The 21534-nt window shown below is 41.4% G+C and overlaps 2 protein-coding genes across 3 annotated transcripts; one reads left to right on the top strand and one right to left on the bottom strand.

Annotated features, from left to right (window-relative positions):
* Positions 1 to 2574: 2574 nt before the first annotated feature.
* LOC124259954 (superoxide dismutase [Cu-Zn]-like) lies at positions 2575 to 10454 on the bottom strand. Of its 2 annotated transcripts, none has more exons than XM_046694176.1 (5): positions 10284 to 10454; positions 7676 to 7772; positions 7162 to 7231; positions 6361 to 6478; positions 2575 to 3168 (listed from the first exon to the last, which is right to left on the bottom strand). In XM_046694176.1, the coding sequence occupies exons 1-5, from the start codon at positions 10353 to 10355 to the stop codon at positions 3061 to 3063; spliced, it is 465 nt and encodes a 154-aa protein (XP_046550132.1). In that variant the 5' UTR covers positions 10356 to 10454; the 3' UTR covers positions 2575 to 3060. The 2 variants fall into 2 exon arrangements, with proteins under 2 accessions (XP_046550132.1, XP_046550134.1); XM_046694178.1 differs by having other exon boundaries at positions 10287 to 10454.
* Positions 10455 to 12967: 2513 nt separating this feature from the next.
* LOC124259953 lies at positions 12968 to 19096 on the top strand. Its single transcript, XM_046694175.1, has 4 exons — positions 12968 to 13255; positions 14590 to 14905; positions 15389 to 16312; positions 18422 to 19096. The coding sequence occupies exons 1-4, from the start codon at positions 13017 to 13019 to the stop codon at positions 18524 to 18526; spliced, it is 1584 nt and encodes a 527-aa protein (XP_046550131.1). The 5' UTR covers positions 12968 to 13016; the 3' UTR covers positions 18527 to 19096.
* The last annotated feature ends 2438 nt before the right edge of the window (positions 19097 to 21534 follow it).

Genomic DNA, 21534 nt, shown 5'->3' with positions numbered 1-21534 from the left:
GCATGTGTTTGTTTTCTTTTTCTTAGTTTGTCAATATGTTAGCAACAAGGAACAGAGACACAGTGCAGCAGTAGCACACTTTAGACACATTACAACAGCAGCAGACATGCCTGTGGCAGACACATGTCTCAACAATAGCAGCAGACCCACCTACTTGTTCAGCTTGAGCCACACACATTGACAGAATGATGTACCCACATTTCTGTCACTTTTAGCCGACACCTTCCAACAGTAGTGGAGACAAGTTATAGCACATGCCATAACAGCTCTCAAAATGCAGGTAGCCTAGTGGTTAAAGCGTTCGCTCGTCATGCCGAAGACCTGTGTGGGATTCTCCACATGGGTGCAATGTGTGAAGCCCACTTTTGGTGTCCCCAACCGTGATATTGCTGGAATATTGCTAAAAGCGACATAAAACCATACTCACTCAACATGCAGTCTTCACACTGACAGTAGGGGACTCGTTCCTACATGGGCGGATGCAACAAGGATTGATAACAGCCAGAACCGTGACACATTTCATGATTGACCAAGTTTCTGTCCCTAATTGATTTCTCAGAGTAGTTGCAGATCACTTTCCCAAGTGATACTCGCCTTTCCGACAATGGCAGCAGACTTTCCAAAGGATTCCAATAGTGCCATTCACATTTCCACAGGCATACATATTCCAATAGTGGTAGATACATTCTAGCGGACTCGCAGCGGCAGTTGTAGGTGCATGTTCCAGATGTGCCAACAGTCGCAAGCTCATGCTACATACATTTCACAAGTTCCAGGTGAACAACACATAAAAATAGTGAGAAGCTTAACATAGCATCATAACAAATTTCTTTTTCTTGGCTTAGTCTTCCTACAGTAGTGGCTGATATTTTTGTAGAATGTCTAGACCAAAAAGATAAATCCAGTCCAAGAGTCTGACTACTGATTTTTACATCAGCTTTGGGTAGCTGGAACCCCTACAAACATAACTGGAACCCTCTTTCTTGTCTTAACTTCATAAATGGAAGCTTGGTTTAGTTAGAGGAAGTAACCCCATATTACATGTATACAGCAGTCGAATTAAGAAATTCAGAAAATGTCATTCTGACTTCATTTTTTAGATGCACTATTAAACCAATCAGTTTAAATCTGAGAAGACTTATGGAATTGCACCTGAATGGAAAATCTCACTTTTCGAGTTGTGCTCCATGGAACACATACTTACAGTATTGGTTGCATCAGCCATGCTACACGGGGGAGAGAGAGAGAGATATAACGAGGTAGGTTGCAGGTGGTTGTAAATAGGCTGGATGAGAAGCAATGGCATGTAAACCAGGGAATTAAAAATTGTTCCTTATGAATTTTATTGTTTTGGTACATTTACATTTCTGGGATTAAAATAAGCCTCATTTTTCCCACAAGGGCACACACATTACAACTATGGCATTATTCCTATTCCAAAAATACCCGTGAGGATGAAGATCCGGGTTTGAATTGATCTTCAGCAACCCATGCTTGTCGCAAGAGGCATCTTGCAGGATCGGGTGGCCATCTGACTTGCTTGACGTGTCACCGTAGAACAATGCTCATGCTGTTGATCACTGGATTGTCTGACCCAGACTCAATTATTTACAGACGGCCATCTTATATCTGAAATATTGCCAAGTGTGGCGTTAAACAACGATACCATGCTTATTACAACCATATGCACATATCCGAACAGGCATATTAGTTAATCAGTAATGTGGTTAACATCACAACTTGCATCTGCTTAGAGAGGTGGTTATTGGTTCCATCCCTGCCACCTCCACCATACCAAAAGATGGTACTTAGCATTTAGGGGCTAAACAAATCCTGATCACTATTAAGTCCCACTTTCTCCAGGATGCTTAAATAACATCTTGCTGATCTCCCTTTACAATGGCTGCGGTCCCACCCACGTTTCAGGTGCCCCCAGCTCGATACAGCACATTTTAGAGTTTTTTTCTTTAGCCCCCAACTTCAGAGAAATTGAGAAATAGGTGAAATGCTGGAACATGTGAAAAAATATAACCTTGCCTCACCCAAACGACATGGATCACTTGTCATATGGGTTCAAGAAAGTTTTGCATGTACCCCTGCTTATCTCTTGAGTCCGGTTTATCTACAGTAATATCAGGGAATGAAACTTCCAGCCAGACCACAGGGCTGGTTGGATGTAAAACTTGCCAGCCCTGACCAAAACTTACCTGCCTGCAAATAATTTAGGTTTGACAAGCGACTTAGTTTATCATCCAACTGGAAGTGAATTATTAATGATTTATTATCCTGAAATATGATGAATATCTTCATATTCATGTCTAAAGTTTAACCCAACAGTCGGACAGGTGAATTTGAACCTGGCAGTCCGTGTTGAAAATAACCCATCCCGGGCGGTGGGGCAGGCAGGTATTTTGAACGCTGGTAATTATATGGTATATATGGGCGAAGTGTTGACCAGCTCTGGTGTCCACCATCCCTGAGGGTTTAAAACAACCAAACACCTCCACTCGCTTGTTGAGTTACACAAACCTTGTCCGTGGCATTCGCTCACATAGTACAAACAAAACACAGAAGTATACAACAGTAGGATTTATTCTGTTTGATTAGAGACAGTGATTACCCCACCACAAATTGTGCAACGTTTCACAAGATTCAATTATATCATGGATTTACAGTCAACAGCAACTCCTTTAACTAGCTCAAGGATATATAATCAATCTGCATACATACAGTCTTGGAATGAAAATAATGGTGTCCGACCTAGAGCATATAAACATTTCACAACACAAATATTTAATCCTGAACAAAACAAAAAGCTCCAATAGATTTAGGAAATTGTTGGTTTGTAGTATTTTCCAAAACATTAACACCTATGTCACAATCATATTAAGCATGTATTTTTTTAACAGTAACAAATCTGAACTTGTGCGACTATAAGTCCCATGTGTAATAACTTACATGATTTAGTACAACATATTCCAGTCTATGCTAGGGGTAAGACACCACGTGGTGCTGATGGCTCCAGTTGGATGTGACAGTTTAGCAAATAGCAGCTTATAGTCACTTGGCAATACCAATCACACCGCAGGCCAGTCGACCGCCAGCATTCCCTGTCTTCAAACTTTCCTCGTTGCCTCCCTTACCCAGGTCATCAACTCCAGCGTGGACCTGCAGAGGGGAAGTGTCAGATCAACATATAACATCAGGCAAATACACACATCACAATAGTGTGCTCATCATTGGGTGTGCATCATGTTCCATAATGTGAGTGAGTGAGTTTGTTTTACGCCGCTTTTAGCAATATTCTACCAATATCACAGCAGGCGACTCCAGAAATGGGTTTCACACATTATACCCATGTGGGGAATTGAACCCGGGCCTTCGGAATGACAAGCGGACGCTTTAACCACTAGGCTACCCCACCATATAATGCTTCACCAAAAACACCTTGAGAATTTTTGCTGCATGTGCTTGAATTACAATTCTAACACGTGAATCAGATCATTATCAGTGTAGAATTTTTTGTCTGTTGACGTAGTTTGTCATTTTCACTTGAAGAAACCGTTTAATCTCCTCGATGTTGATTTCAGAAATTGAAAGGTTGTGGGTTTTTTTAGTAACAGGAACACTTTACTTTTTGTCGTTGACCAATATTGGTGATATTCATAAGGCTAGAGTGTGTACTTGCACCTATACATAGTTAACATCATTGCACTAGAAGTGTAACTTTCTTGCTCATTTGAGAAACAGTACAGGGCTCGAAATTGGCTCACGGAAACGAAACGTAAGAAAAAAAATCATAAATATTTCAAAATATCAAACTACACCAGTTAAGCTGATGAGCAAATCATAAACCAAGATTTGCTGATTGCGGTTGTCAAGTAATGGCTCAGGTTAGGATGTGAACACTGGACACAATGGCAACACCAATGGGACTGGGCTTAAACATCGTCTCTCCTTCCTTTGAACGACATTGTTACAATCTGTGCTGAAACATCTGTGGCTTTCCACCCAAACGTGGCTCTTAGGATGACTTCTAACAGATTCTCAGCTCACAAGACATTGCAGGTTTACTAGTGACGAGAGTGGAAGAAGAATTCCAGATGACATCTGGGAGGGGTAATCACTAACATAAAATTTGGTTTCCTACAATGGAATTTGGAAGCATGGGGAGACAACTACATGGGTTATACTTTGACATGCATCTACACAGGCATTCACTTACAACTATAGTTACGACACATACATCTACACAGGCATTCACTTACAACTATAGTTACGACACATACATCTACACAGGCATTCACTTACAACTATAGTTACGACACATACATCTACACAGGCATTCACTTACAACTATAGTTACGACACAGGCATTCACTTACAACTATAGCTACGACACATACATCTACCCAGGCATTCACTAACATATATAATTCCGACACAGGCATTCACTAACAACCATAGTTCCGACACATACATCTACACAGGCATTCACTTACAACTATAGTTACGACACATACATCTACACAGGCATTCACTAACAACTATAGTTACGACACATACATCTACACAGGCATTCACTTACAACTATAGTTACGACACATACATCTACACAGGCATTCACTAACAACTATAGTTACGACACAGACATCTACACAGGCATTCACTAACAACTATAGTTACGACACATACATCTACACAGGCATTCACTTACAACTATAGTTACGACACATACATCTACACAGGCATTCACTAACATCTATAATTCTCCGACACAGGCATTCACTAACAACCATAGTTCCGACACATACATCTACACAGGCATTCACTAACAACTATAGTTAATGACGCATACATTTACACAGGCATTCACCAACAACTATAGTTACAACACAGGCATTCACTTACAACTATAGTTACGACACACACATCTACACAGGCATTCACTTACAACTATAGTTATGACACATACATCTACACAGGCATTCACTAACAACTATAGTTACGACACATACATCTACACAGACATTCACTAATAACTACAGTTCCGACACATACATCTGCACAGGCATTCACTAACAACTATAGTTACGACACATACATCTACACAGGCATTCACTTACAACTATAGTTATGACACATACATCTACACAGGCATTCACTACCAAGCATAATTCTGACACAGGCATTCACTTACAGCTATAGTTACGACACAGGCAGTCACTAACAACTATAGTTACAACACAGGCATTCACTACCAACTATAGTTTCAACACAGGCATTCACTAACAACTATAGTTACGACACAGACATCTACACAGGCATTCACTTACAACTATAGTTACGACACATACATCTACACAGGCATTCACTAACAACTATAGTTACGACACATACATCTACACAGGCATTCACTAACATCTATAATTCTCCGACACAGGCATTCACTAACAACCATAGTTCCGACACATACATCTACACAGGCATTCACTAACAACTATAGTTACGACGCATACATTTACACAGGCATTCACTAACAACTATAGTTACAACACAGGCATTCACTTACAACTATAGTTACGACACACACATCTACACAGGCATTCACTTACAACTATAGTTATGACACATACATCTACACAGGCATTCACTAACAACTATAGTTACGACACATACATCTACACAGACATTCACTAATAACTACAGTTCCGACACATACATCTGCACAGGCATTCACTAACAACTATAGTTACGACACATACATCTACACAGGCATTCACTTACAACTATAGTTATGACACATACATCTACACAGGCATTCACTAACAACTATAGTTACGACACATACATCTACACAGACATTCACTAATAACTACAGTTCCGACACATACATCTGCACAGGCATTCACTAACAACTATAGTTACGACACATACATCTACACAGGCTTTAACTAACAACTATAGATACGACACATACATCTACACAGGCATTCACTACCAAGCATAATTCTGACACAGGCATTCACTTACAACTATAGTTACGACACAGGCAGTCACTAACAACTATAGTTACAACACAGGCATTCACTACCAACTATAGTTTCAACACAGGCATTCACTAACAACTATAGTTACGACACAGACATCTACACAGGCATTCACTTACAACTATAGTTACGACACATACATCTACACAGGCATTCACTAACAACTATAGTTACGACACATACATTCACTACCAACTGTAGTTACGACACATACATTTACAGAGGCATTCACTAACAACTATAGTTCCGACACAGGCATTCACTTACAACTATAGTTCTGACACATAAGTCTACATGGGTATTCACTTACAACTATAGTTCTGCCAATGATTGATTTGACGCCTGTCAAACTTATGATCTTGTCATCGATCTTGATGTCTGCTACTCCAGCAGCGTTGGCAACAACGTTGCCAAGGTCACCAGCATGTCTGTGTAAACAAAAATATAACATGAGTCAGCTTACCGAGAAATATTCTCACAATTACATTAAAGACAACTTCAGGAATGTTTGTGACTGGCCACATATTATTTGCAGATTAAGTGGATATAAAATACATCCAGAATTGAGTTAATGCTGTATTCAATAGACGTAGACATGATTTAACACTATCAAGAATTGAGTTAATGCTGTATTCAATAATCAAGAGTTGACTTAACACTTCAATAAACGCAGAGTTGACTTAACACTTCAATAAACGCAGACATGATTTAACACTGTATTGAATACACCAAGAGATGAGTTAATGCTGTATTCAATACAGCAAACAATGGTGTGGTTCCAAATCGTGTTTCACAATATAAATGTACATATAGTTTGTTGCTTTTCTTTGATTTGTGGAGCTATGAATGTTAAACATGGGACTGGGAGTTACCACTGTGTTAGCACAAGGACTGAAATGTTGAACAGGGCAAGGTCGACCTAAGCTGGTTTTGTAGCTATTACAAGTAGTCAACGCTATATAACATGCATACTACTCAAGGAAGTTAAACCACATCCCATTCCTTCACATGGGTATAGCTGATCAATCCTGCCATCCTCTTATGAGTACCCACTCAATGTTAAAATATTCTTGTCTGCAGAAGTAATGCTGCCAAGCAGTCCCCTAGTTACCTATTTTCATCTTCTGGCGCTCCATGTGTCTTTCCGTGAGGGTTGAAGTGTGACCCGGCACTGACGCAGCCTGTCAACAAGTCACAATATCAACTTCCTTCACATAGGACAAAAACAAGTCACACAGTTGCCATAGTAAACACAAAAGGCACATAGAAAATTCAAAGAACTTTATATAGCAATAAAAATGGAACTGTATTGTTTGAAAGAGAATACAAGTTAAAGGAAGTATATTGAATATAAACTACTGAAAACAATAAATATTTAATAGCAATGATGAGGTCAGTTATATTCCATTCATTAGTGGCTCATTAATTAATTCCATGTTATAAAGATGGGTGTTTTTGGACTATTTGAGGGGATATAGTAAAATACATGCTAGCCAGTAACCATGGTAACATTCTTCCGCTGATCAAAGAAACCTTCAACTGTTTAAACAGCATATTCAAAATAACTACATCAACATGTGCACATCAATATCTAATATCTAACCAATAAGATCCCTAACAATTACCATTTGTGTCGTCTCCAAACTCGTGGACATGGAAGCCATGTAATCCCTCTGTCAGGCCGTTGATGGAGCCTGTTACATTCACTGGGCCGTCTGCATCCTGCCAATATGGTAATAGAAAGGTCAAGGTCATTATCTGTAATTTACACACTTGGGTCACTGAAAGATGAAAGTTAAAGTTTAAGATTTATGTTGACCCTAGATTCAAATACTATGGGAGGAAATATCAAAGACCTCCCTCTCCCCCAATAATTTCAAACAATGTTGAGTGTACAAATTTATTTCATTTTCAAATGGTGTAACCTGACTGCTTCAGCTGCATATCATGAAGCCTCCAATTTCTACTATTTGTATGGCTCCCGAGTGAGTGAGTTTAGTTTTACACCACTTTCAGCAATATTCCAGCCATCACAGCGGTGGACACCAGAAATGGGCTTCACACATTGTACCCATGTGGGGAATCAAACCGGGGCCTTCAGCGTGAACACTTTAAACACTAGGCTACCCAACTGCTTCTTATGGCTCCCGAACTTAAACCAAATCATTACTATGGACTCATTAATAAGAGTTCTTTCCCAGATCAATGTTCTACCTCATGGAGATTCGAGAGAGTACAGATCTCAAACAACCTACACTCGTCGCTAGTGAGGTGAAGCGAAATGGGGTTTAACGTCGCACTTAAGAATATTTCGCTCACATGACGACGTGCATCCGTGTGTATGTGTGGCAGCTTGTACTGGCCAAGATTTAAGCTGGTTTTATAGTGCTAGCCCACTGAGATACCATGACGCAGTTAAGCATGGATACCCCACTCAGACACAGCCGACCAGTCCTTGTTGTACCCATTAATGCCGAGTGCCAGGCAGGGACCAACAAGTGCCATATTTTAACGTCTTTTGGTATGACGCGGCCAGGGATCGAACCCGTGACCTTCCGTTCTCCGGGCGGGCCCTCTAACCACTACACCACGGAGGCGGTTTTGTCGCAAGTGGCAACTGACCGATAAGGTAGCCTGGCTTTGTGACGTGGCTCATAGTATCTCATTGGACTGAAGCTCATAATGTTGGCTTGGCAAGGGAGGAAAGACCGAGTGCTCATATGTTCACCACAGCATGGGTAAGGTGCCAACAGACATAGAAATCAGGGCAATCTGCGACCCAAACCCGGAATCATAGGTTTGGGGCATATTTATTGGCAACTCTACAAAGTGAATTCCAGTGCCACAAATGACAGGGGCACCCTTGCAAACTTTCCCCATGAAACCAGAAGACAGGTTGGCTAGATGCATGTTAGCACAGTCTCCTGACTGTTGTCGAGAAAATGAGGAACGTTTAGAATATGACCAGCTGGTGATGTTGGTTATTTACATGAAACCATTCTAGAAACACCTGTTACTAGTCCACTGTCAGGTAGTACATAGATCAAATAGCATCTTGTTATATATCATCATGTCAACTCCAAGCAGTGAGTCAGCACTTTCCATGCAGTGAGTCAATATATATGTCTATCTGCATAGTTCTTTGGTAGACAGTGAAAACAGGTGGATACATTCTACTTTAAAAAGTCCCAACATATGACATTTTGTTCCGGCATTACCGTTTTTAACTACTGTAGAACTTAATGCTCACAAAGGATCCATAATTACAATAATGTGCCAAACATATGCTGCGTTATAAAGTGTGAGATTGATCACCTGTAGTCAAGTTACATTATATGAGCATAGTCAAGGATGATTATGACATACATGTGGTATATCCAGGTATGTATCGTTACCTGGATAGTGGCCAGTACTCGGTGTATTCAGCATATGTCAGTAAAATGTGTTAACTAATGTTATTTCACAGGACTTGAATTTCATGGACAACAGGACCACTTATAGAGGAAGAGGCTTTATGCTAAGTTTAACATTATTTATTGAATGCAATGTTAAAATACCTTAGAATTTAGGGAAGTAATTACATTTACTTAAACCAAACAACTATTTTCCAAATTTGCCAGCCATGGGCACAATATTATTTTAGTATAGAACTCTCGTTAAGCCTCTAATATCTATTTCTGTTCCTCAATATCCTTCCCCCAACTTTGAGCAGCACCGAAACGAAAACAATTAGTGGTGGACCAAAACCGCATTTAGTCATAAGCATGTGTTTTTTTAAGAAACATAGGTAATGTACTGGTATATCAATTAAACATCACACAACCTGTAGCACAGTAACTTCTGTGAGTACCAAAGTAAGCATAATGATGCTGCTCGGGTGTAAGGTATGAGCAAATATTCCCATTTCAAAAAGATCTACCCACCTACTGCTCTCAAATATACTGGCTGAACGGATATGACTCAAGTCTCAACTCTCAATTCTAGATCGCATCCCTCAAACAAACTCAAACGTCATATTCAGTTAAATAAAGGGATGACAAACTTGCCCAAACCGTAATGTGACGTGGGTTAGCCAAAATTAAATCAAGGTCAAGTTAACTCGGTGGATGCGGTCTTGAAAAGTATATCGTTCAAGATATTAGGCCTTAGTTCACATGGTTTGCAAGAGCACTCTGACATTGCTATCTACTCTAGACAAATACAATGCTCGATAAGAAATACAAATTGTCACACTGCCTGCGAGAAGTGAATTGTTCCCTCCACTGTTGTTGCCCCTCTCAGCACACAAACTGCTTTTATAGACATGCTTCACGTGCAGAATTCCACCGAGTACCGCTTGTTGTGGACAAGACCTGTCGAGAAATGCACCGTAATGGTCGCCGAAGTGCCGTGTGCAAATCAAACAGGAACGGCGTCAACACTATCCAGTAATTTTGCTTCGTCAATAACGCGCGCGCGTCTATTCTAGATGGACATTTGAGCAGTTTTCTGATAATCATATTTATTTAAACACACTTTTCAGAGACTACAATAAAACGCTCAATCGGAGTTATTTCCCCTTACTACGAGATGATTTGCCTCCCTTTGCCTACATTCATTTTTACATGCAACTTTACACCAAACTGGCATGGTGATATCCATCGGTCGACAGAAACCATCTGTTACCAAAATTTATGAAACGCTGGTGAAAAACAAGAAATAAGTAAAATAAAATACTCAAAATTATTTGCGATCATCGGCGATTATTCCGAGTGTATATAGCTTCATTCTTCTATTTTTATGAACATGATTTATTCGTTTTGCGCCGGGTTCCATTTGGACACCAGAAAACAAACAAGCAATCAAATTACCCATACAGGTGTGTGTGTGCGTGCACGCGTGCGCGTGCGTGTGTGTGCGCACACTTCACTTTCTCGAGAGTTTCATGGTGATTTAATAAACTTTCAGGACTAAAGGGCGCTGGGGTGAGGTGGGGTGCACAACCCTGCAAAAAAGAATCAAAACCAAAAAAAGCACACACACACCCTCTGGATCCGCCTATTCAATATTCCAGCAATATCACAGTGGGGGACACAAGAAATGGGCTTCACACATTGTACCCGATAACCTCCCAAACCCCCTACATCCCATAACCCCTACAGTTTATAACAACAAAGTTCATGGTCCAGTGCACTGCTGATCTCCTGCCTGTTACCTATTTCATACAGTGGACCAGCCCAAACACTTAGCAATTGAGAGAATGATTTTAATGAGCAATAACCAAACTAAGAGTTTGAGAGAATGGTTTTATTGGATGATAACAAAAACAAAAATTTAATAATATTGAACTTCTGGTTTAATTCTGGGCTGTAGGGGTTTACTGAAAGAGCTTGTTTTGGAGACACTACCCAACCCCTTTCAGGTAACCTAATCATAAGGACATAATTTATTCTCATATTTTCACTTATTCATAATCAAACCAAATACTGAATGGTCACACAAATCTCAGCTCTCAATATATTGTAAACAGTACCAGCTTGAATAGCTGGACACAGTTTTTGAAAGATTACAATAGGGGTGTCCTTGAAAAACAGCCCCCTTCTAAATGTAAGTGAAACAATCCAAATCTTTGATTGTTGATTATGACGGGTAGTCATCCAATAATATACTGAACATATTTTATATGACATTACCTGAGGGCATGCCATTATCCAAGAGGTACCAAATGACAGATCGTTTTTCATTTTTTGTAATTTTTAAAAGAAATGCGATACCCCAATTTGTTGTGATATGTGAAATTTTGGATATAGCTGTGTAATATAATTTCTTCAAAATAAAATGGAAGCTTTTCAAACATTGGACATCGCGAATATAGTTAGGCTGACTACTTTTTAAACGCCTCTCGTATATACCGCCCAAAATAATTTCAAATTATTTATCTCAGTTTACTATCTTCAACACTATTACAACTGATATTATTACGATTTGAAAAATATGTCTACTCACTATGTACATCAGGAAGCTAAAAGCTAGTTCAATATCTAATTCATCTCAATTATTTAAAATGGATTGTTAAACCCTAATAACAAACACACAATCTCAATCCCTTCTCAAACCACCCTGTAATCTCTCCTTTTTGGTCAGTATATTATGCCAGACAGGTAAATGCCGCGTGTTGTTTTACCTAATTGTAGGGGTAGTGGGCTGTAGGGGTTATGGGATGTAGGGGTTTTGGGAGACAACCTTGTACCCATTTTGGGGAATCGAACCTGGGCCTTCTGCGTGACGAGCGAACGCCTTAACCACTAGGCTACCCCACCGCCCTCATAATTAGTGGTTTGGATAGTTTAAATGTAGTACACTGATGTCCTGTATGTTGTAAGACTTTTACAGGCCAAAGCCACGATATCCTCAACTGACTTGGCAAACTGACCCTCAAAGTTGGCCATTTGTCCCTCTGCATTTTTCGCTTTATTCAAATATTCACCTGGCTACGACACTGTGGACGAGAACACACCACCCGCAGGGTAGGCATACTATTTATATTTGAACTTGTTTCCTAAGTGTACACTGTGCACACACTTAGGGGTGTTTGTCAAGGCTCGATATTCTCTGTCCTACTACATCTTCATAAATTCTTTCAATATAACTTGTCGACATGCAGAGAGAGATGGGAGAGCCAGTGTGATCTAAGCTGGTTCCCGACTCCTTTTGCGCGCGCCACCTTGTGATATGCCTTATTACAGTGTGCCTAAGCTGGGCCCCGTCTCGCATATCGCAATAATTTATACACCGCTAGCGAGCGCAAAGGGAGCCGGGAACCAGCTTACAATGTGCCTTACAATAACATGACGTCATAGAGTGTTATTGTTACTATTAAACATTTATGACGTAATGCATGGTGATGCTGACGTCACAAATGTGTATTTCCTGTTTCATAACAGTTGTGAGTTTGATGTGCAAAATGTCGAGTGACCTAGGAATGAAATGAGTGTAGTGTTTCCACACAGAAGGAGAGAATTCTTGGCTCCGTCTAAAGCCCTCCAAGATCTGAAAGAAAAACTCGGTCCTGTATATTTTGATGCGAAATTGATTGAATGTCCTCAAAATGCAGTTGAACTCGCAAAGCTGTTACAAAAGTTGGAAGAGCTTGATAAACAGAAATTCAAGAAGTTGTCCGAAAAGTCCAGGGAACAAAGAGTTTTACAGAATTCCTTATCTTCAAGGTTTGTTGATACAGGCGCCATATATAGCTAATGCAAATTTATTTACATTTACCGGACATGTCGGGCGACATGCATATCCCTGATTAGTGTCCTTCGTATCCACTCTGGGTAATAACCCGTTAGACCACCCCTTCACATCTCGCATGAGAACTAAACCAAGAACGATCAGTTGAAAAGTAATATACCAATCTATGCACAAATTACCTGGCACAAAGCCTTCGAATCCAGTATCATTGAAAACACCCATATCTTTAACCCCTGTACCATTCCACATACATCGATCTTCTTGTACTTAGACACGATCAGTTGCAAAATTATACACAAAACACTTTAATCATCATCAAAGTGCATCCTTCCCAGTCACGTAATCGGAAATATTTGACTTCAGCAACCCATCACTGTATATGTCACATCATGATGAGGGCAGCAGAAGTTGTTACTATCAACATACACGCTTCTTGTGCCTCGTCTAACCCCTTGTATACCACAGGGGCGTTTTTATCCCTCTATAACACTCACTTTCTCGTCCAATCAAATTGATACTAAAGCATGCAAAGGAATACACAATACTGTTTGGAATTCTGAAGGAAATTAACTGTTCTCCAATAGTTCTGTCATTCTAGGCAAAGCTCAATTACTGAAACGACTTCCAAAATAAGATACGGTATATTGTGCTTTCTCAGTTTTCATTTTGCAGTTGAATAACGTTTTGTCGCACTGTAATTTATGGGCACGGCACAAGCTGGTGAAATGTCAGCGTTTGATACCCACAACAAAATCAAAATATCGCGCAGCCGTATCTGTTTTTGAAACCAGTTTAATATTTGCAGTTACGTTGTCAGACTCTCAGACAGGAAATATTCCGTTTACATCACTGCGTAATTATACAATCAGAGGATTTCGGACCAAAGTGTCGGCCCGATAAGGTAGTTACATGTAAATACATTGCTATATAATTGACTGACATTACATGATCGCACAAAAAGATGGAAATAGTAATTTTATATGTACGTCTGACAACTTTTATGAATGTGCGCCTCACCCCTCTGCTGGATCCGCCCCTGTTTATGATTAACTTGTAGTGTCAGTCAACAGGACGTATGGAATTCCCTACTGTAGTCCGAGACTCTTGTAGAAATGGTACATACTCTACAGTACGATTCTAGCATATTAATCCGTTGCATTTAGAGTGTTGTTTTTCTCATTACAGTTTTTGCTTTGACATTTCATTGTTTCATTATTCGTATTACAAAACGTCTAATTTTTGTCAACCTCTTTTGTCAGTTTAACGAAATGCAACATGTTTACCACGTTAATGAACACCTGTCTCTCAGGTATGTCAACGTCAAGGACGCGTCTTCTGTCTCCTTGCTGTCTTCCTCCTCATCGGTCAAGAGTTTCTCTGAGATCATCGACCAGAAGAAACTACCACCTGGCTTCCGATTCCACGCAAATGGTGACCCGAAGTCGGGGGTCATGGTGCAGGACGGAGACGCTGTCGACTCCAGGACATCCATCACGTCACGGTTCGCGCTTTCAGAGAAGAAGGATAACACCTGGAGAGATGATGACGCTGTCGACGTCGACGATGACAAACAGGACGGTGAAGCATCTGCAGAGAGCAAGCCACGTGACCCGGGGTATGAAGAGGTAGGGTTGTTTCACACTGATGTTCCAGGAATAAAAGGCAGCCACCTTATAGTCAACGTGGTGTAAGATTAAATTTAGAGACAACATTTTGCATTATCTCATGAATATTTCTGAATGTGTGTATTCGAGTGCCTACCAACTCCTGTTAAGGATTATGCTCATTTTTCTAGAGATAATGAGATAATGGATTTGAGACTGACGCCGTCACTGAGAAATCAAGAATCTTCCAGTCGTTAAATGGTTTCTGTTTCACAGACAACGCCAGTGCTGTCACTATCCCGGATCCGATAAGACACCTGATCTTGTAAAACCAATACTGTGTATTCTGAGTGGAATATATGTCCACAGTAAGTGAGTATGGTTTTCCGGCCGCTAGGAACACTATTTCTGTGTATATAAAGTTTAGTGAAACCCGGAAGCACGGCTATTGCCCTGGCTATCCTATTACTAGGGCATATACAAGCGTTCTTATTGTACTTCCAGATTGATTATAGTCATGAAATTGAAGAACTGGAGATGGTCATCATGCAGTTGGAAGCGCAGCTGATCTCTCAGTCAGACAAATCCACAGTCTCGGACGACGAAACAGTGTCATCTAAACACAACTTCCTCCGCGCCCACTCCCACTCCGGGGAAATCTTCGAGTCGTGCCTGAACCGGACGTCCGCCAACTATGCCTATGATCCCGAACAACAGTCCCGACGGGACAAACGGAATGTCAGTCAGCCAGCCGTCACTAGATTCAAGCCATCAGTAGCGAAGACGTCAGGGTGTCTTGCGTGCCAGTTTAAGCTGAAGCATGTAGGCAACGAGTTCTTCAAACCAAAGGACAAGTGCTTCACAAAGGAGAGATGGCATATCGCACCATCAGGCTGTTTTGTCGCCAGCCCCAACATTTCAGCCACATCCAGTCTCAGACTCATAGAGCAGACCCAGCAAAGTTGTGAGTCAAATCAACTGTCGGGACCTTCCAGTAGACAGCCCATCAAGATACTCCCAAGACGACATGAGAGCTCCCCCTTATTCAGCAACGACATCAGTTTGACGACGTCCGACAAGTCACCAAGAAAGCGCCGAGACGGAACCCGGTCTCACACAAGCAGCATGACGTCCAACATGTCCTCCGGAAGGCACCTGGACGGAACGGTGTCTCATACAAGCAGCATGACGTCCAGGGTGCTCTCGGGAAGGCGCCTGGACGACGCCCAGTCTCACACAAGCGGCGGCCAGGCGCCCCGCAGGCTGCCAGAGGGTTTTCTAGATCGAGCCGAGTCTAACACCAGTAGACGGGTGTTGTCGAAGGACCTGAGTCGGGGCTCATCCACCTTTGGTTCAACGTCAAGTGACCGTAGATTCTTGTCACCACTACAGAAGGAGTCGAAGATGCAGATACTCCGGTCACAAGCGGTTTGTACAAACTGTTCTGTATAGCAATAGTGCTTAGGGAACAACTATTTGATATCTAAATAGTGCATGCCGTGTGATTAAATAATCTATGCCCACTGTAGTCCATCCCCGTATTTCTTACACATCTCTGTCTGAAATACCAGTAAAAGATATAGAGAATACTACACGAGGTCTCATTACATACGAATTATACGAAACGAGTGTCCTTCCTATGGTATCTGACCGAGCGAAAGCGAGGTCAGATACCATAGGAAGGTCAAGAGTTTCGTATAATTTGTATGTAATGAGACCGAGTGTGGTATTTTATTTATTACCCACGTCTTACATGCATTAAATTGACAAAATAGCGTATTTTTGTTATGTTTTTTGGTTTCAAACCGAAACCGGTTCCATAAAGAGGTTGCGGAAGAGTTTGGTACTGTAGTACAATATTTGCATGACGTCACACTGTAATGACGTAACTGCCTTGGTAACCGACGTCACGATGCATGTAAGTTGTCATCGCCTCGTACAGCCTCCTACAGTAAACGGGGCGGTGGGGTAGCCTAGTGCTTAAAGCGTTGGCTCGTAACGCCGAAGACCCGGGTTCGAATCCCCACATGGGTACAATGTGTGAAGCCAAATTCAGGTGTCCACCGCCGTGATGTTGCTGGAATATTGCTAAAAGCGGCGTAAAACGAAAACTCAGTCAGTCCTAAAGAAAACTACTCCGTAGCACCTCGTTTCTTGGTTTCCAGTTGCTTCATTCGGCTAACATCACTGGTGGAAACATTGCGTTTATGTTTTTCTACGGATATAATGTCTCAGTTCGACTCACAATTAAACAGCGACACGGCAACGTTCACAATGTTTACATTCCCACAATGCATTGAAGTTGTAGACTGAATGAATTCACGTGTTTGTTATGAATGAAAAAATAGTTATGTCAGAATGTGACCTAATTGAGAGGTCATCGGTTATCCAATCAAATCGTTAGAATCTCAGGTCAAGTCGTTACGACACTCGTGTGACGTACGAGATAAGAATGCAACTACCCATACGTTGACCTCGTGGGTAATAAGAGATGGTACCTGATCAGGGATCAGTATGTGAGGTAAACCGCAGCAGCTAGCATAATAGAAGTTGTCAAACCTCACCTAACCTCACATCGTCTCTCCTGACTTACTAATCAAACAACTTTAACCGTGTTTATCACATTGGCATGTTCACAATGCAGCATACCCTTTGTTTGGGATTACACAAAGTACAGATTGTAATACCTTTTTGGCCAGCTGAGCTGTCAATTTAGACTTGTCAGAGGAGTACGCAACGGGCCTGACTGAGAGTGTGGGTTCGAATCCTGGACGTCACACACACACACACACACACACACACACACACACACACACACACACACACACACACACACACACACACACACACACACACACACACACACACACACACACACACACACACACACAAACTTATTAGAATCTGTGTAGCATATCTTAAATTTGATCACTTTCACTCGCAATGTGTATTCATGTCCAAAATACCACCTTGTGTACATACAGGCCTCTACTGACGAAGACCGCCTCCGTGGTGTAGTGGTTACAGCGTCCGCCCGGAGTGCGGAAGGTCGCGGGTTCGATCCCCGACCGCGTCATACCAAAAGACGTTAAAATATGGTACTTGTTGGTCCCTGCCTGGCGCTCGGCATGAATGGGTACAACAAGGACTGGTCGTCTCGGAGTCAGTATAATGTGTCTGAGTGGGGTATCCATGCTTCACTGCAGCATGGTATCTCAGTGGGCTAGCACTATAAAACCAGCTTCAGTCTGGGCTAGTACGAGCAGCCGCACATACACATACACACGCATGCACGTCGTCATATGAGCGAAATATTCTCAAGTACGTTAAACCCAATTCCACCATCACCACCACCACCACCACCACCACTACTGACGATGGGCAATGAATCCGAGTATGTTATCATTTAGCATGACTAACAACTTCATTTAGCTAACATGACTATATAATGAGGTATTCCCCTATCATCCTTCTACTGTCGCATTATAGGTGAGCTATGTCGGGGTTAGAGTTTATATTTTCCCCCTGTATTTTCAGGTACGGGACACACACGACTGCCAGCAAAAAGTTGATGCTTTCATAGACAACCTGAAAAGTCACAACAAACTGACTAAATCCAAACACCGCTGGGAATACAGCTGACGTCCGACATCCAACGACGCTCAACACACAACCATTGGGTATGCTGGTCACACACCAGTCGTATTCAGACGGCGATCTGAACTGGAATATTGGCGTTAACCAGCTGAAATTAGGGCATGCAGCATTGTTTATGTGGGTTATCTAGCGGGATAGACTGGCTTTGCGCCTTGTTTACACGACGCTAGGTCACGAGGTTCTGTCTCTACGACTGGAGTCATCTGGTAGCATGCATGTCAAATGAAGTCACTGGTGTCAATAGTTACAATAAATTAGTTTTTATTTGGGGGGATTTCTGAGGGTTTTTCTGATTGCAATCGTCGAAAACATAAAATAGAGTACTGTTAGTTTCAACATGATGCAGAAGATAGAATATAACCTGAGAAACGTTTTATGAAGTATTTTAGTCGAATAAAATGTAATAAATGTTTAAATCATTTCCTTCGAACGATCAAACAAGGAGAAATAAAAAGAGTCTTGTTTCTCGAGATTATTTGCAGTGGTAATTCAAAATACGCCAATGATTTGAATATATTTTATGAATTCTATTTTGGAAACAAAAAAATGCTTCTACTCCAGCAGTTCCATTCTTCGTACATTACATACACATCAAAGACGTTAACACGATCAACAACCAATCCGTGTAACAGTGCATGGCTGACTAGTATATAACATTGCTTCATATGATGCCTGTCGCAAGCGTATTACACATGGTTGCACAGCGGGACAGTCACCTGTAGGACACTAGCGTGGTGGTCAGTCTCAGGTTGGTTTTCACATTTATTACAGTTATCATTATCGTTACTATAACTATGTCACGCTGGTCGTCTTGTGTATGTATAGACGCGAGCTTATAGTGGGACCCAAGGCGCCCTTACTACAGTTATCATTATCGTCACTATAACTATGTCACGCTGGTCGTCTTGTGTATGTATAGACGCGAGCTTATAGTGGGACCCAAGGCGCCCTTACTACAGTTATCATTATCGTCACTATAACTATGTCACGCTGGTCGTCTTGTGTATGTATGACTCAAGCTTATAGTGGGACCCAAGGCGCCCTTTCATTCGGCGATCATAGAACCAACAGTGTCGTACATTGGAACACTTCAGTCCTTGTATGAAAGGGCTCACATACTCTGTGGCTCGTTTGTGGTTCGTGCTGCGACCTGGCCCAGTGAGTGCATGTTGTGTAAGGCCACATTCACCGTTATTATTCATATACCATTTTTCTGATTTTCGCGCCAACCTGGTATCTTCACAATCCTTTCAGTGCATGTAATTTAGATGTTTACTTCAGTTTTATTCTATTTATAATATTTTTTGCTTATAAAACCATGACTCAAATGGTGGCACTAAAGGATGTTTAGGCGGGTGTCAAAACCAGCTGGAATATAACATCTAGTCCCACACAGAGACGTGATACTGAGGCTAAAGTACGATCCCCAAGGCCACCAACTGTACTCCCCTTCTTGCTAAGTTTCGTAATGTTTTCGAGTAAGAATTTTGATTAATAACGGCCAAATAGCAAATTCTTGTAACACATGTTATATTTGGGGTTGCACTTTCTCAGTAAAGTACCGATCCTGGTACTTATGTTATGTTGAGTCCCATCCGGGAATCCACACGCTCAGAGTCAGGCACCTAATCGCCAGCAGGTAGGTTACCTGGCTGACTTAGTCTGTCTCTGAAAGTGTTGGTTCGCCATCACAGCTTCCGCAAAAAGTGGAAGTCGGACAAAACATCAACACTACAACATACTCCCAGCAAAACCAAGGGGATAACTTCTACTTTCTCTTGATATTGAGATTGCAATGAGGATTCTAAAGAGTATCATGCGACTCTTGCCCAAAAGGTGGCTTCCATCAGGGTTACAGCATTCACGGCCTAAGAAAAGCTTTGACATGTTTGATGATAGTCACGTGGAGGACAGTTCGAAATGATGGTGAGCACACACAACGCCGGTCACTCTCCTCACAAATGTTTGCAAAGACAAGTAAGTTATTCACCTTCCATGTGGTGAAAAGGGAATTGGTTTTGGCCGCTGATGCGTCACATTTGGAATTGTCCTTCACAGATCAGCCATAAAACCTTATGATCAGGCTCGGTGACTTGATCGACAGCGTGTCCTTGTAGATCGTCGGCGAGAATTGTTGCTCAAAATGGTGGTGTGTGGTCCTGTGCATAGATCTCAGTTGAAGTTAAGTAACGTTCCGAGAAAATGGGTACCCGGTGGATAAGACATGAGACTATTAACCTTCAAGCGCCTCACACGCAGCTTGGGTTATCCGGGGTATTAATAATTCTGCCCTGCGAGCATGCTGTTGGTGTGGATTTAGCACAATATGAATGGACTAATTATTATTATTTAAAATAACAATCGTAGGATTGTTTGTTATAAAGGTGCTGCATAAAACATATACAAACAAATGTTTTAGTAACAAGCAACAGCTGACACTATGGATCGCTCAGTCAGGCTTGGGGATTTGTTAGGAATGACTGGTTCAAGTTGTATAATCAGTCACATGCTATCGTTACGTGTTTCCCCAGCTGAAACCATGCAGTCCGAAATCTGTCCGTCAAAGAACTGTGCAAAACCAGCAAACGGCAAGGCAATGTGATATAATTAACATTTGTATTCTTAAATTAACTAACTTTACAAATTAATACAAATCACTACACAGGTATTAGAATGGCAAAGGTAATATAACACGCAAGCAGTGAATATAGCATTAAGACAGATTGTAATATTCACATCACTGCAACAATAATATCTTCCATACTCCCCACCCACCCACCCCAACTGTGCAGTGCTCTACACTTGGTACATTTGTAACACAATGAAAAACACTGCCACGTGACACTATCGTAATGTACCTAGAATATAGCTGATTGCCACAACAACACACATATATTTCTAAGGTTTCGAGGAAAGGTCATCAGCTTCCGCCATCCCCGATTATAACTGACAGACCGCTAGCTGGAATCACGCTAGGTTGAGCAGGTAACAAG

The sequence above is a fragment of the Haliotis rubra genome, unplaced genomic scaffold, assembly GCF_003918875.1.
Source record: "Haliotis rubra isolate DU_JTF1 unplaced genomic scaffold, ASM391887v1 Scf743, whole genome shotgun sequence".
NCBI lineage: Eukaryota > Metazoa > Mollusca > Gastropoda > Lepetellida > Haliotidae > Haliotis > Haliotis rubra.
Note: the sequence above shows the minus strand (reverse complement) of the source record. Positions and strands in the feature narration are given on the sequence as shown.

What these genes read in the sequence shown, in the direction of transcription:
- LOC124259954 (XM_046694176.1), bottom strand. Translation starts at nt 10,355, where the DNA reads ATGTCTATAAAAGCAGTTTGTGTGCTGAGAGGGGCAACAACAGTGGAG. An exon ending in CAATTCACTTCTCGCAGGCA is followed by an intron (nt 7,773 to 10,283) that starts GTGTGACAATTT and finishes CCATATTGGCAG; the next exon opens with GATGCAGACGGCCCAGTGAA. An exon ending in TCATTGGCAGAACTATAGTT is followed by an intron (nt 3,169 to 6,360) that starts GTAAGTGAATAC and finishes TCCCCTCTGCAG; the next exon opens with GTCCACGCTGGAGTTGATGA.
- LOC124259953 (XM_046694175.1), top strand. Translation starts at nt 13,017, where the DNA reads ATGAGTGTAGTGTTTCCACACAGAAGGAGAGAATTCTTGGCTCCGTCT. An exon ending in CAGAATTCCTTATCTTCAAG is followed by an intron (nt 13,256 to 14,589) that starts GTTTGTTGATAC and finishes CCTGTCTCTCAG; the next exon opens with GTATGTCAACGTCAAGGACG. An exon ending in AGATACTCCGGTCACAAGCG is followed by an intron (nt 16,313 to 18,421) that starts GTTTGTACAAAC and finishes CTGTATTTTCAG; the next exon opens with GTACGGGACACACACGACTG.